Source organism: Rhinoraja longicauda, chromosome 28 (assembly GCF_053455715.1).
Source record: "Rhinoraja longicauda isolate Sanriku21f chromosome 28, sRhiLon1.1, whole genome shotgun sequence".
Lineage (NCBI taxonomy): Eukaryota > Metazoa > Chordata > Chondrichthyes > Rajiformes > Arhynchobatidae > Rhinoraja > Rhinoraja longicauda.
Genome location: NC_135980.1, coordinates 4590180 through 4605793, shown reverse-complemented (window position 1 = coordinate 4605793; position 15614 = coordinate 4590180). Strand labels below are relative to the sequence as shown.

Sequence of the window (15614 nt, the reverse complement as noted above, 5' to 3'; positions counted from 1 at the left end):
TGTAAACATTCTTGACTATTAATTACACTTAAACTACAATTGAAGGAACTTAAATGTGAACAGGAATGCAGAACGAGGCTTTCATTCTTCAGATATAATTTTGTGTGTGTGGAGAGGGTACATCAAGGGCCGGAGGGGGAGAGGATTATAAACTTAATTCAACAAGGTTAAAACAAGGTGTGGGAACAGGGAGGAAGCAGTACACGGGCACCATCTTTCAACAGACGACATTGACGTATCTGCTTGTTGTGGTGAAGTAAATGAGAACTGTGTGTCTATTTAAAGGAGGCAAAAGGTGCACTGGAAAAGAAAAGTATTTCAACTAGAACAGCAGCAGGCTGTCAAAATGGAAGAAATGCTGAGAACAGAGATCCGAATGGTAAATAATTAATGAGACACGATGGTTAAAAAGAGCTAAGTTTATATTGAGATGCTGTGGATCTGAATGGGCAGCAGAGTAACCCAGAATGTAAAAATCGACAGATTTTATACCTTATATCTCTTTCCTCGACTTCATCCAGGGACCCCGGCAGTCCTTTCAGGTGAGGCAGAGGTTTCCCTGCCGGTCCTTCACCCTCATCTACTGTATCGTATCAGTGCTCCAGGTGTGGGCTCCTATATATCAGCCAGACCAAGTGTAGACTTGGCAACCGTTTCACTGAACATTTACGCTCAGTCCGCCTTGGCCTATGCGATCTCCCGCCCGGTTACCAAACGTTTTAACTCCCCTTTCCACTCCCATACTGACCTTTCTGTCCTGGGCCTCCTCCACTGTCGGAGTGAGGCCTCACGCAAATTGGAGGAACACCACATATTTTGCATTGGTAGTCTACTACCCAATGGTATGAACGTTGACCTCACTAATTTCAAGTAACTCCTGCAATCCTTTCTCCCCCTCTCCCCCCCCCCACCCTAGTCGTCCTACTAGTTCCACTGCTGGCATCCTTGCAGCACTGTGGTTAGCACATCTTCCCCAGCCAACGATGGCCTGTTACAGTTTCCTTGCACATTCTAAAGACGTGCAGATTTGTACGTTAATTGGTTTCTGTAAATTGTCCTCAGTGTGTAGGATAGAACTAGTGTACGAGCGATCGTTGGTCAGTGCAGACCTGGTGGGACAAAGGGCCTGTTTCCACGCTGTATCTCTAAACTAAACTAAACCAGAAGGCAGAGCTTTAAAGGTGAGAAGGGCAAAATTTAAAGGAGATGAGCGGTGCGACTGTTTTACATGGGGGGTGGTGGTTACCTGGAATCAGCAGTGGTGGTGGGGGCAGATGCAATTGTTGGCACTTAACAGAGTCAGCATGGATTTACCAAGGGGAAATCATGCTTGACTAATCTTCTGGAATTTTTTGAGGATGTAACTAGGAAAATGGACAGGGGGTGTGGTGTACCTTGACTTTCAGAAAGCCTTCGACAAGGTCCCACATAGGAGATTAGTGGGCAAAATTAGAGCACATGGTATTGGGGGTAGGGTATTGACATGGATAGAAAATTGGTTGGCAGACAGAAAGCAAAGAGTGGGGATAAATGGGTCCCTTTCAGAATGGCAGGCAGTGACAAGTGGGGTACCGCAAGGCTCGGTGCTGGGAACGCAGCTATTTACAATATACATTAATGACTTGGATGAAGGGATTAAAAGTACCATTAGCAAATTTGCAGATGATACAAAGCTAGGTGGCAGTGTGAACCGTGAGGAAGATGCTATGACGTTGCAGGGTGACTTGGACAGGTTGTGTGAGTGGGCGGATGCATGGCAGATGCAGTTTAATGTGGATAAGTGTGAGGTTATCCACTTTGGTGGTAAGAATAGGAAGGCAGATTATTATCTGAATGGTGTCAAGTTAGGAAAAGGGGACGTACAACGAGATCTGGGTGTCCAAGTGCATCAGTCACTGAAAGGAAGCATGCAGGTACAGCAGGCAGTGAAGAAAGCCAATGGAATGTTGGCCTTCATAACAAAAGGAGTTGAGTATAGGATCAAAGAGGTCCTTCTACAGTTGTACAGGGCCCTAGTGAGACCACACCTGGAGTACTGTGTGCAGTTTTGGTCTCCAAATTTGAGGACGGATATTCTTGCTATTGAGGGCGTGCAGCGTAGGTTTACTAGGTTAATTCCCGGAATGGCGGGACTGTCGTATTTTGAAAGACTGGAGCGACTAGGCTTGTATACACTGGAATTTATAAGGATGAGAGGGGATCTTATTGAAACATATGATTATTAAGGGGTTTGACACGTTAGAAACATGGAAACATGTTCCCAATGTTGGGAGAGTCCAGAACCAGGGGCCACAGTTTAAGAATAAGGGGTAGGCCATTTAGAACAGAGACGAGGAAAAACGTTTTCAGTCAGAGTTGTAAATCTGTGGAATTCTCTGCCCCAGAAGGCAGTGGAGGTCAGTTCTCTGAATGCTTTTAAGAGAGAGCTAGATAGAGCTCTTAAGGATAGCGGAGTCAGGGGGTATGGGGAGAAGGCAGGAACGGGGTACTGTTTGAGAATGATCAGCCATGATCACATTGAATGGCAGTTCTGGCTCGAAGGGCCAAATGGCCTGCTCCTGCACCTATTGTCTATTGTCTATTGTCTATTTAGACAGCACATGGATATGCAGGGAATGATGGACATGGATCAGGTGCAGGGAAGATTATTTTTTAAAGGAGGAAAGAAATTGCTGGAATAACTCAGCGGGCCAGGCAACATATCTGGAAAACATGGATAGGTAATATTTCATGTTTTAGTTTTATAGATACAGCATGGAAACAGGCCCTTTGGCCCACTGAGTCTGTGCCAGCCATCATAGTTGTATGTTTTCTCACTTTCTCAGCCACTCCCTGCACATTAGGGCCAATTTACAGAGGCCAGTTAACCGACAAACCTGCACGTCTTTGGCACGGGGGAGGAAACCAGAGCACCTGGAGAAAACCCTTGTAGTCACAGGGAAAATGTGCAAATACCGTACAGACGGCACCCATAGTCAGGATGGAACCCGAGTCTCTGGCACAGTAAGGCAGCAACTCTACCGCGGCGCCACCGTGTGGCAATTGTCTCAGATATTTCTAGCCTGGGAAAAAGATGGCTCAGTTCTTTCTATTTATATCTCTCCTGATTAATTTCTAGGTTGATACATTTGTTCTAAGAGGAGATATAAGCAGACAGGAGCTTCATTAGCTAAAATTTATAAGCATCGCAGATGATCTAACTGAAGTACAAACATTTCTTATTTGCCTTGGCAGGAAAGATGAAAGGGTGACGTTTCTTTTGGCAGGGTGTCAGGGACAAAGGTTTGCAGTTTGAAATCCACACAGACAGCATCCGAGGTCAGGAATCGAACCTGGGTCTCTGGCGCTGTGAGACAGCAACTCTACCACTGCGCCACTGTGCCCTCCCTCCTTTGGGACCCTTCTTCAAACTTGGCATCATCTTGGCATCATCTTGGCATATCTTGGCATCACGTTCGGCATAGCCATTGTGGGCTGTGGGGCTGATCCTGTGCTGTGTTCTATGTTTAGTTTCATTTAGTTTAGAGATACTGTACAGCCCGGAAACAGGCCCTTCGGCCCACCAGATCTTCACCGACCGGCGATCCCGGCACATTAACACTATTCTACACACACTAGGGACAATTGTTTACATTTATACCAAGCCAATTAACCTACAAACCTGTACTGTTCGTCATTGGAGTGTGGGAGTAAACCAAAGGTCTCGGAGAAAACCCACGCAGGTCACAGGGAGAACGTATAAACTCCGTACAGGCAAGCACCCGTAGTCAAGATCAAACCTGGGTCTCTGGCGCTGTGAGGCGGCAGCTCTATCGCTACGCCGCCATGCTGCCAGGCAGCAGTCTCCACTCAAAGTATCTGCCCCCGGGCTCTGCTCTCATGCTATCCCGGCTAATCGTACAATACTTCCCCTTTTCCGGGGTTACTTCCGAGCCTGAGCTTCCTTTTAAAAAGAAAATGCGATGTTATCATCATCATATCATATCATATATATACAGCCGGAAACAGGCCTTTTCGGCCCTCCAAGTCCGTGCCGCCCAGTGATCCCCGTACATTAACACTATCCTACACCCACTAGGGACAATTTTTACATTTACCCAGCCAATTAACCTACATACCTGTACGTCTTTGGAGTGTGGGAGGAAACCGAAGATCTCGGAGAAAACCCACGCAGGTCACGGGGAGAACGTACAAACTCCTTACAGTGCAGCACCCGTAGTCAGGATCGAACCTGAGTCTCCGGCGCTGCATTCGCTGTAAAGCAGCAACTCTACCGCTGCGCTACCGTGCCGCCCTGGGATCACTGGCGAGCGATTGACTGTATCCTGGATCAGGATTGTAATATAGTGATTTGATGTTTAATAGTAATGGATACTTGTCAATTTTATGTCCTGGTGGTGAGTGTTTTGTTAATTGTGTAAATATTATTCAAAATAATTGAATAAATTTAGTTTTGTAACAAAAATAGTGCAATTTTGTATGGTATCGTTTTATTAGTGTCATGTGTGACAATATTGATGCAGTGAAAAGGTATTATTTGCATTTCATTCAGTCTAATCATACCATACATGATCACATACAGGACACACAAGTACAACAGATTGATCATTGTAGATCGACACAAAATACTGGAGTAACTCAGCGGGACAGGCAGCATCTCCAGAGAGAAGGAATGGGTGACATTTCGGGTCGAGACCCTTCTTCGCATACAGTTATGACGAAGGGTCTCGACCCAAAACGTCACCCAATCCTTCTCTCCAGAGATGCTGCCTGTCCCACTGAGTTACTCCAGCATTTAGTGTCTATCTTTGGTTTAAACCAGCATCTGCAGTTCCTTCATACATTGATTGATAATTGTTAATGTTCATAAGATCATAAGTGATAGGAGCAGAATTAGGCCATGCCGCCCATCAAGTTCAATCATGCAATTCAATCATGGCTGATCTATCTCTCTCTTCTAACCCCATTCTCCTGCCTTCTCCCCATAACCACTGATGCCTATACAAATGACCACCGGGTGGCGCCAGCAATGGCAGCCTCGCCTCGCCAACAGTCTGTCTATCCCTTCCTTCTTCGTGTCTGTTTTGTATGTGTTAAATGTATGTTTTCTAATCTCTTACCTCAACTGGAAAATAGGTTAGAAAAAGGTCGTAATGGCAGTTGCTGGAGCTGATTTCTTAGCACTTCGTGGAGTTCCACACTGTGGTCGACGGGTGATACGAGTACTGTCAGCGTGAAATGGAAAGCTTGGCTGGAGGAATTCGAGGCCTACGCCGACAGTCACGGGCTCTTTCTTGATGAGAGTACGCCGGCGCAGAAGGCACAGCGGAGAGCATTGCTTCTCTTCACCGCGGGGCCAGCAGTTTGAGAAATGTTTAAAACACTCCCTGATGAAGGATGACTATAAGGAAGCCATTGATGCATTGAACAGTCATTATGTGGTGGTACCGAATGCTACATTTCCACGCCATTTATTCCGCAAAACAACCCAGGAAGAGGGCGAAACTGTTGCTCAATTTGTGACGAGTCTCAGACAGGTGTCTGTAGGATGCAGATATGTGGCTGCTGATGTGGAAAACCAGATATTGGATCAGGTTGTCCAGCATTGCAGGTCAGACAAGCTTAGGAGAAGGCTGCTAGAAAAAGGCACCTGAAGAATAAGGACATCTCTGATGCCCTAGTGTGAAACACCTCATCCCGGGCGCAGATGCGGCGTAGACGGAGGAATTGGGAGTAGGGGATAGACCTTTTGCAGGAGATCGGGTATTATTTGTATATTATTTGTATATTTGTATTAAGGGGAAAAAAATAACATAATGAGTAAAGAATTGTTTAATTTGGGGGAAAGAACACAGTAATTGTAATTTAAAGTTTAATTCTGGTAAAGGATGTCATGATGATGAGTCATGATATTGATATGCAAATATCGTGAGGTGTGTATCAGGAGAGCGGGCTTGCTGTGTGTGCTGAAGGTTGCAAGGCCTGGAAGGTCGCAGTCGGGAGAAACAATAAACATAGAAACTAAGTAATGTAATCACCACGGATTGTGTCTGCTTCATTATTACACACCTGAGACGGAGCTGTGACAGGGATCATAGGTAGTGGAAGGAGAAGTGGAAGGAGGAGTGGAAGGGGGAGGAGGAGTGGAAGGGGGAGGAGGAGTGGAAGGAGAAGTGGAAGGGGAAGGAGAGTGGGTGTTGAGGGTTGAACAGTTCAGGCAGCACTGTGTAACGTGCCAGCCCTGGATTGCATACGTCTGTCTCTCTGTCCGTGACAATTATGGGCAGGGATTTTGTTCCCATGGAAGAGGCGGGGCAGGACCAACGTGCAAGGTCAGCGCAAAGTGCCAGGGGCTTTATAACTATCCCACCCGCCCGCCCTTCTCCCCCCCTCGCCGCCCGCAGCCGGAGACATGAGTGTGGAGACCAAGACCCGCATCTTCACCCAGGGAGAGGATTGCAAACCCGACTGGAGGCTCGCCCACGCCGAGTACGATGAGTCCGATGCGCACTTGCAGATCCTGGGGAAGCCCGTCATGGAGCGCTGGGAGACTCCGTTCATGCATTCCCTGGCAGTGGCTGCCGGCTCCAAAGGTAGGGTGCTGCCCTCACTACCTCCCTCCCCCTCCCTCCCTCCCTCCCTCCATCCATCCCCTCCCTCCAAAGGTAGGGTGCTGCCCTCACTACCTCCCTCCCCTTCTCCCTCCATCCCCTCCCTCCAAAGGTAGGGTGCTTCCGCACTACCTCCCTCCCTCCCTCCCTCCATCCATCCCCTCCCTCCCTCCCTCCCTCCCCTCCCCTCCCCTCCCTCCCTCCCTCCCTCCATCCCCTCCCTCCAAAGGTAGGGTGCTGCCCTCACTACCTCCCTCCCTCCCTCCCCTCCCCTCCATCCATCCCTCCCTCCCTCCCCCTCCCCCTCCCTCCCTCCCTCCCACTGCCCTGGCCGACTCAGGCCCCTCTACAACACACCAGCCGCCAGCACTTCACTGAGTGAGATATCTGTCCATGTCCCACTGTTCCCCAGGGAACCGGTCTCACCAGCACGGCTCACAGTACAGCTGTTGTACCAGAAACTGCAGCTGCTTTACTAGAACTGTTGTATTGGAAGAAAGCCAGTTACTAGCGCCGTAGTTACTAGCGCCGTAGTTACCAGCGCCGTAGTTACTAGCACTGTAGTTACTAGCACTGTAGTTACTAGCACTGTAGTTACAAGCGCTGTAGTTACTAATACTGTAGTTACAAGCGCTGTAGTTACTAGTGCTGTAGTTACTAGTGCTGTAGTTACTAGTGCTGTAGTTACTAGTGCTGCTTGTTTTACTGGCACTGTTTGTTTTATTAACACTGTTTTACGAAAACTTGTAACTAGTGCAGTCTATGTTACTAGCGCTGTAATAACTAGCAGTTTGTTTTACTAGCACTTGTAGTTACTAGCACTATTTGTTTTCCTAGTACTGCGTGTTTCACTCGCGGTGCAGTAACTAGCGTTGTTCTAACTAGCACTGTTTAACTAGAGCTTTGGTAACTTGCACTGTAGTAACTAGCACTGTGAGTGTTACTCGCACGGTAGGTTTTACTAGCGTTGTAGTTACTAGCACGGTTGGTGGTAGGTAACAATATAGTAGCTAGTAGTTTAGTGTAAGTGTAGTTTAGCGTCTTGCAACTGCTCAGCAACTGTTGGTCGGCACTGAGTGACACGTTGGTACCAACATCTCGGTCACATTCATTGCCGCAGTAGGGAGCCGGTTTTCACTCCAGCCACTCACTGTCTTTGACAAGTCTTATTCATTGCTCGGCGCTGACTCCCTGTAGCAATCCTAAAAATAACTCCTGTTGCAACGCACTAATTTTAGTTCGGGAGGGGGAATATTTCTGTTCATTCAGCGATACTTTCAGGACTCGAGTGCACGGACATATTTTTTGAGGGCGAGCGAGGTAAGAGGTCATTGATCCCAACCAAATTAAGACCGGGATTTGAATGCCTAGCGCACTTGGGCCTGTCCTTGCAAATGCCTTAGCAAGTGTGGGGAAAGTGCAGGAAGGGGGGCAGTTTTGTTTCTCAGAGTCTGAAGAAGGGTCTCGACCCGAATCGTCACCCATTACTTCTCTCCGGAGATGCTGCCTGACCCGCTGAGTTACTCCAGCATTTTGTGTCTATCTTCGTATTAATTAGACGAGTTCCACCAGGAATTGTGTGACGTGAATGGAAATGTAATGTTGTAGCGACCATAGAGAGTGGTCCTAGGTGTCGAACCCTCAGATTGGCCAGCAAGGTCACGTGTGGGTGCGACCTTAAGGATTGGTCCAGGGAGTGAGACCGCTGATTGGACAGCGTCGTCACGTGCGGTTTTGGCGCCCAAAAGAGTCAGTTGAGAGACTTCTTCAAAGTGAACAGTTAGTTTTAATGGTCGTCTGTAATCTCGTTATGTAAATTTTGTGATCGAATATTGCTGTCGCAATAAACTTCTTCAACAAAGAACGAGCCTCCAGACTCGCCATATTGGTGACCCCGACGTGATCCAGCCGATCACCTACCATGAGTGAACAAGACGCCTCGTTTTTGGCTTCTATGCCCGGCGCACTGGAGCTAAGCGCGGTCAGTGTTCACCTTCCGTCGTTTTGGGCACATCAACCACAATCTTGGTTTGTCCATACCGAAGCCCAGTTTCACTTAAGAAACATCTCGGCAGACGCAACAAAGTACTACTACCTCGTCTGCGCTCTACCGCCGGAGACGACCGCACGAGTGTTGCGGTTCATCGTCAACCCTCCCGCAAAAGACAAGTACGAGGCCATGAAGGCACTGTTATTACGAACCTTCGGATTCAGTAGGCATGACCGAGCTAAGGGGCTTATGCACCTACCGGATCTCGGAGATCGGCTGCCGTCCGTTCTCATGGCTGAAATGTTAGCGCTAGCAGGTGAACACACGGATTGCCTCATGTTCGAGCAGGCATTCCAAGAGAAGCTTCCCGAAGATGTCAAACTCATGCTCACGGATTGTTCTTTTAAGGACCCCGTGGCATATGCAGAAAAAGCCGATGCTCTCATGGCGTCCAAATCAAAAAGAAGCAGTTCGATCAACAAGGTCTCGGCATCAGCGGCCGCGTCTCCCGCCAATTCTCTAAAAGCCCGCCAAAAGGATTCGCACAAGCGCGGCTGGTGCTATTACCATCTACGATGGGGTGGAGAATCCCGCAACTGCCGCTTACCTTGTACCTTCTCGGGAAATGCCTCGGCCGATCGTACATAGAGGCGGTTGCGATTGGCCAGAACCGACGCCTCTACGTCCGAGATCGATTCACGGACACAGAATTTTTGGTTGACACGGGAGCCATAGTCGGTATCGTACCGCCGACCGGCCTCGAGACCAGATCGGGTAAGACAGGTCCTACCCTCATCGCGGTTAACGGCAGCCCCATCCGCACGTATGGTACGCGGACAATGTCCCTGGCTTTAGGCATCCGCACGTACGAATGGCCATTCATTATCGCGGACGTCAGCCAGGCGATCCTAGGCGCAGATTTCCTCAGGGCCTTTTCACTAGTCCTCGATGTCCGCGGTAATGACCTTCGACCCTCCGCCAGCAGCGATGAGCCCGCCGCTCCGACAACTGCCACCCCGCCCAGCCCAACCGTCCAGGCCGTCGTCGCGGCCCCCGACCCGTATGCTGAGGTACTGGCGGAGTTTCCAGAGCTGCTCATCCAACGCTTCGACGCCCCTTCGGCCAGGCACGGCGTGGTCCACCACATCCGCACCGAGGGCCCCCCCCCCCCCCGTTTTCGCTCAGGCCCGGAGGTTACCGCCCGACAAGCTGGTGGTGGCGTGGGCAGAATTCAGGAAGATGGAAGAAATGGGCATTGTCCGTCAGTCCGACAGCCCGTGGGCCTCGCCGTTGCATATGGTCTCCAAAGCATCTGGGGGGTGGAGACCATGCGGCGATTACCGGCGCCTCAATGCCGTCACCACGGCCGACCGCTACCCCATACCGCACCTCCAGGACTTCTCTTCTGGGCTGGAAGGTGCCGTGGTGTTCTCCAAGATCGATTTGGTGTGGGGCTACCACCAGATCCCTGTGCGTCCGGAGGACATACCAAAAACTGCCACGATCACTCCGTTCTGGTTGTTCGAATGGTTGCATGTGCCTTTCGGTTTAAAGAACGCGGCACAGGCCTTCCAGCGACTCATGGACCGTGTTGGTCGAGATTTGCCTTTTGTGTTCATTTATTTAGATGACATCCTGGTCGCCAGCCCCTCGGAGCAGGAACACCTGGCCCACTTGCGGGCTGTATTCCAGCGGCTCCAACACCACGGGCTCATCATCCAACCCTCCAAGTGTCAATTTGGCCTTCCTTCTCTCGATTTCTTAGGGCACAGAATCACCCCTGCCGGCGCCACCCCTTTGCCTGAGAAGGTGGAGGCTATCTGTGCATTCCCGCGGCCCACCACAGTGAAGGGTCTGCAAGAGTTCGTGGGCATGGTGAACTTCTACCATAGGTTCGTCCCGGCAGCAGCGCGGGTCATGCGCCCGCTCTTCCAGTGCCTTGCGGGTAAACCTGTAGAGTTGGTATGGTCCTCGGCTGTGGAGTCGGCTTTTGCAGCAGCTAAGGCGGCTTTGGCAGACGCCACCATGCTGGTCCACCCGAGCGCCTCCGCCCCCACGGCCCTGACGGTCGATGCGTCGGACGTGGCGGTGGGAGGGGTTTTGGAACAGCAGGTCGGTGGCCTTTGGCAGCCCTTGGCGTTTTTCAGCCGACAGCTGAGTTCGGCTGAGCTGAAATATAGCGCCTTTGACCGAGAGCTTCTGGCTCTCTACTTAGCTGTCCATCACTTTAGGTATTTCCTAGAAGGCCGCCCGTTTGTGGCCTTTACGGACCATAAACCGTTAACTTTTGCTTTTTCCAAATTGTCCGACCCACGGTCGGCCCGCCAGCAGCGGCACCTGACTGCCATCTCTGAGTTTACCACCGATGTCCGTCATGTCGCGGGTAAGCTTAATGCCGTTGCTGACGCCCTGTCTCGGCCTGCTGTTTCCCCCATTTCGGCGGTAGACTGCGAGGTGGATCCCCAGGAGCTTGCGGAGGCACAGCTCCTGGCGGACACCGCCTCGGCATACCAGTCCGCCACTTCAGGGTTGAAGTTGGCTCAGGTGGCCTGCGGGCCGGCGGGCACAAACGTCTGGTGTGATGTTTCCCTTCCCCGTCCCAGGCCGGTGGTGCCGCCCTCCCTTCAGCGCCGGGTGTTTGATGCCATTCACGGGCTGGCGCACCCGTCCATCCACTCCACCTCTGCCTTAGTAGCCGCTCGGTTTGTGTGGCATGGCCTGCAAAAGCAGGTAGCTGCTTGGGCCCGTTCCTGTGTTCCCTGCCAGACCGCTAAAGTCCAACGCCATGTCCAGCTCCCAGTACAATAGTTTGCAGTCCCAGCGGTCCGTTTTTTCCATATTCATGTGGATTTAGTCGGACCTTTACCTTCCTCCCGGGGCTACACCCATCTGCTCACGGTGGTGGATCGGTTCACCCAGTGGCCGGAGGCTTTCCCATTGTCAGATACCTCCGCTGCCTCTTGTGCCAGGGCCCTGGCCCTCCATTGGGTGGCCCGTTTCGGGGTTCCGTCTGTTATCGCCACCGACAGGGGGCCACAGTTCACCTCTACCCTCTGGGCCACGCTAGCAGAGCTGTACGGCCCCCGGTTACAACACACCATGGCGTACCACCCTCAGACTAATGGGCTCGTGGAGAGGTTCCACCGACAACTCAAGGCGGCCCTCAGTGCGAGGCTGGAGGGCCCGGACTGGGTAGACCAACTTCCCTGGGTCCTTTTGGGCATCCGGACCGCTCCTAAGCAGGATCTCGGTGCTTCATCCGCGGAACTAGTATATGGCTCGCCACTTCGAGTACCCGGAGATTTGCTGCCGGAGTCCTCTGTTCAGCTGCCTTCAGTTCCGTCGGTGTTAGCATCACTCCGGGCACGCGTGGGTTCCCTGGCTCCGGTTCCGACTTCGCGTCATGGGTGTCTCATGGTGCATGAACCGCCTGCCTTGAAGGACTGTGAGTTTGTATGTCTGCGTAGAGATGCCCAACGTTCCCCGTTGCAGAGGGTCTATGAAGGGCCGTTCCAGGTTTTGCTTAAAGCCCTTCACCTTAGACGTGGGCGGCAGGAGTGAGCTCGTCTCGGTGTCCCGGCTTAAACCTGCGCATTTGGATCCGGACAGCCCTGTCCTGGTCGGTCAACCGCCTCGGCGAGGCCATCCTCCTGCAGTTCCACCTGGTCCAGGACCCCCCACTCCTGCAGTTCCACCCGGTCCAGGACCCTCCGCTCCTGTGGTTCCGGCTGCCCCTCTCCTTACTCATTCTGGTCGCGAAATCCGGCTCCCTGCTAGGTTCCGTACCTTGGGTTCTGGGGGGGGGGGTCATGTAGCGACCATAGAGAGTGGTCCTAGGTGTCGAACCCTCAGATTGGCCAGCAAGGTCACGTGTGGGTGCGACCGTAGGGATTGGTCCAGGGAGTGAGACCGCTGATTGGACAGCGTTGTCACGTGCGGTTTTGGCGCCCAAAGTAGTCAGTTGAGAGACTTCTTCGAAGTGAACAGTTAGTTTTAATGGTTGTCTGTAATCTCGTTATGTAAACTTTGTGATCGAATATTGCTGTCGCAATAAACTTCTTCAACAAAGAACGAGCCTCCAGACTCGCCATAATGTGGATTTAGGATAGGCACAAAACACTGGAGTAACTCAGCGGGTCAGGCAGCATCTCGGGAGAAAAGGAATACGTGACGTTTCGGGTCGAGACCCTTCTTCAGACTGAGAGTCAGGCGGGATGGAAACTAGAGGTGTGAAAAGGTACAAAGAACAAATGAATGATAGTCTGAAAAGAACAAATCAAAGCCAGCACCGATGATCAAGGAAAGGTGGAGCTCACAATGGTCCATTGTTGGCAGTGGGGATATGAACAGTGAAATTAAGCAGGATGGCTGAGTAACTAGCAGCACTATTTTGCTGGTTGCTGGCTCATTGCAAGTTAGATAGTGTATGGGGCGAGATACAGCTTTTGCTGGTCACTGCTTTTCACTCACTGGGCGGTTAAACAAAAGGGAGAAAACGTTTTAGAATCGTTAACATTTAAACATTTATTCCTTGGAGTGCAGGAGGACGAGGGGTGATCTTACAGAGGTGTACAAAATCATGAGAGGAATAGATCGGGTAAATACACAGTCTTTTGCCCAGAGCAGGGGAATCGAGAACCAGAGGACATAGGTTTAAGGTGAGGGGGGGAAAGATTGAATAGGAACTTGAAGGGTAACTTGTATCCACAAACTTTTATACACAAAGGAACTGGAGGGGTAACTTTCAAAAGTCGAAAGCCAAAGGGTTCTCTACATTTCGAGGGTCAAAAAAAGGAAGCTGATAGTAAATGCCTCAAAGCACCCGGTTATAGTTGTCACACACCAACCGAACAACATTCCGCCAAGGTCGACTTTGTTATGATGTCGTGCGGCTGTTTTTAATGTAAAACATCAAGAGTCAAGTGTGTTTAACTGTCAGATGCAGGGGAGCTGAACAATGACATTCTTACTGTACTTGCCTCAGCTTCACAGGTACATTAACTTACAAGTTATTATTTGTATATTATTTGTATATTTGTATTAAGGGGAAAAAATAACATAATGAGTAAAGAATTGTTTAATTGGGGGGAAGAACACAGTAATTGTAATTTAAAGTTTAATTCTGGTAAAGGAGGGATGTCATGATGATGAGTCATGATGTTGATATGCAAGTATCGTGAGGTGTGTATCAGGTGAGGGGAGAGCGGGAGAGCTGGCTTGCTGTGTGTGCTGAAGGTTGCAAGGCCTGGAAGGTCGCAGTCGGGAGAAACAATAAACATAGAAACTAAGTCATGTAATTACCACGGATTGTGTCTGCTTCATTATTACACACATGAGACGGAGCTGTGACAGGGATCATATGTAGTGGAAGGAGAAGGAGGAGGAGGAGGAGGAGAAACAGGAGAAGGAGAGTGGGTGTTGAGGGTTGAACAGTTCAGGCAGGCAGGTCCGTGACAATTATGGGCAGGGATTTTGTTCCCATGGAAGAGGCGGGGCAGGACCAACGTGCAAGGTCAGCGCAAAGTGCCAGGGGCTTTATAACTATCCCACCCGCCCGCCCTTCTCCCCTCGCCGCCTGCAGCCAGAGACATGACCCGCACCTTCTCCCCGGGAGAGGATTGCAAACCCGACTGGAGGCTCGCCCACGCCGAGTACGATGAGTCCGATGCGCACTTGCAGATCCTGGGGAAGCGCGTCATGGACCGCTGGCAGACTCCGTTCATGCACTCCCTGGCAGTGGCTGCCGGCTCCAAAGGTAGGGTGCCCCACTCACTCACTCACTCCACCCCTCCCTCCCTCCCTCCCCCCCCCCAAAGGTAGGTGCTCCCTCCCTCCCTCCCTCCAAAGGTAGGGTGCTGCCTGCCTCCCTCCCTCCCTCCCTCCCTCCAAAGGTAGGGTGCTGCCTCCCTCCCTCCCTCCCTCCCTACTTCCCTCCCTACTTCCCTCCCTACTTCCCTCCCCCTCCCTCCCTCCCTCCCTCCTTCTATCCCTCCCTCCCTCCTTCTATCCCTCCATCCCCCCCTCCCTCCCACTGCCCTGGCCGACTCAGGCCCCTCTACAACACACCAGCCGCCAGCACTTCACTGAGTGAGATATCTGTCCATGTCCCACTGTTCCCCAGGGAACCGGTCTCACCAGCACTGCTCACAGTACAGCTGTTGTACCAGAAACTGCAGCTGCTTTACTAGAACTGTTGTATTGGAAGAAAGCCAGTTACTAGCGCTGTAGTTACTAATACTATAGTTACTAGCACTGTAGTTACTAGTACTGTAGTTACTAGTGCTGTAGTTACTACTGCTGTAGTTACTAGTACTGTAGTTACTAGCGCCGTAGTTACTAGTACTGTAGTTACCAGTGCTGGAGTTACAAGCGTTGTAGTTACTAGTGCTGTAGTTACTAGTGCCGTAGTTACTAGCGCTGTAGTTACTAGTGCTGTAGTTATCAGCGCTGTAGTTACTAGCACTGTAGTTACTAGTGCCGTAGTTACTAGCGCTGTAGTTACTAGTGCTGTAGTTATCAGCGCTGTAGTTACTAGTGCTGTAGTTACTAGTGCTGTAGTTACTACTGCGGTAGTTACTAGTGCTGTAGTTACTAGTGCTGTAGTTACTAGTACTGTCGTGACTAATACTGTAGTTACTAGCGCTGTAGTTACTAGCGCTGTAGTTACTAGCACTGTAGTTACAAGCGCTGTAGTTACTAATACTGTAGTTACAAGCGCTGTAGTTACTAATACTGTAGTCACTAGCACTGTAGTTACTAGTGCTGTAGTTACTATTGTTGTAGTTACCAGCGCTGTAGTTACTAATACTGTATTGACTAGCACTGTAGTTACTAGTGCTGTAGTTACTAGTACTGTAGTTACTAGTACTGTAGTTACTATTACTGTAGTTACTAGCACTGTAGTTACTAGCACTGTAGTTACTAGCACTGTAGTTACAAGCGCTGTAGTTACTAATACTGTAGTCACTAGCGCTGTAGTCACTAGCGCTGTAGTCACTAGCGCTGTAGTCACT

General features: G+C 50.5%; 1 protein-coding gene across 1 annotated transcript in view; it reads left to right on the top strand.

The window, feature by feature from the left end:
- Positions 1-6175: 6175 nt before the first annotated feature.
- gamt (guanidinoacetate N-methyltransferase) overlaps positions 6176-15614 on the top strand; it is a 26694-nt gene continuing 17255 nt past the window's right edge. The window contains exon 1 of the mRNA XM_078424325.1: positions 6176-6593. Within this exon, the coding sequence (XP_078280451.1) occupies positions 6413-6593 (181 nt within the window). The 5' untranslated portion in view covers positions 6176-6412. The remainder of the gene's footprint in view (positions 6594-15614) is intronic.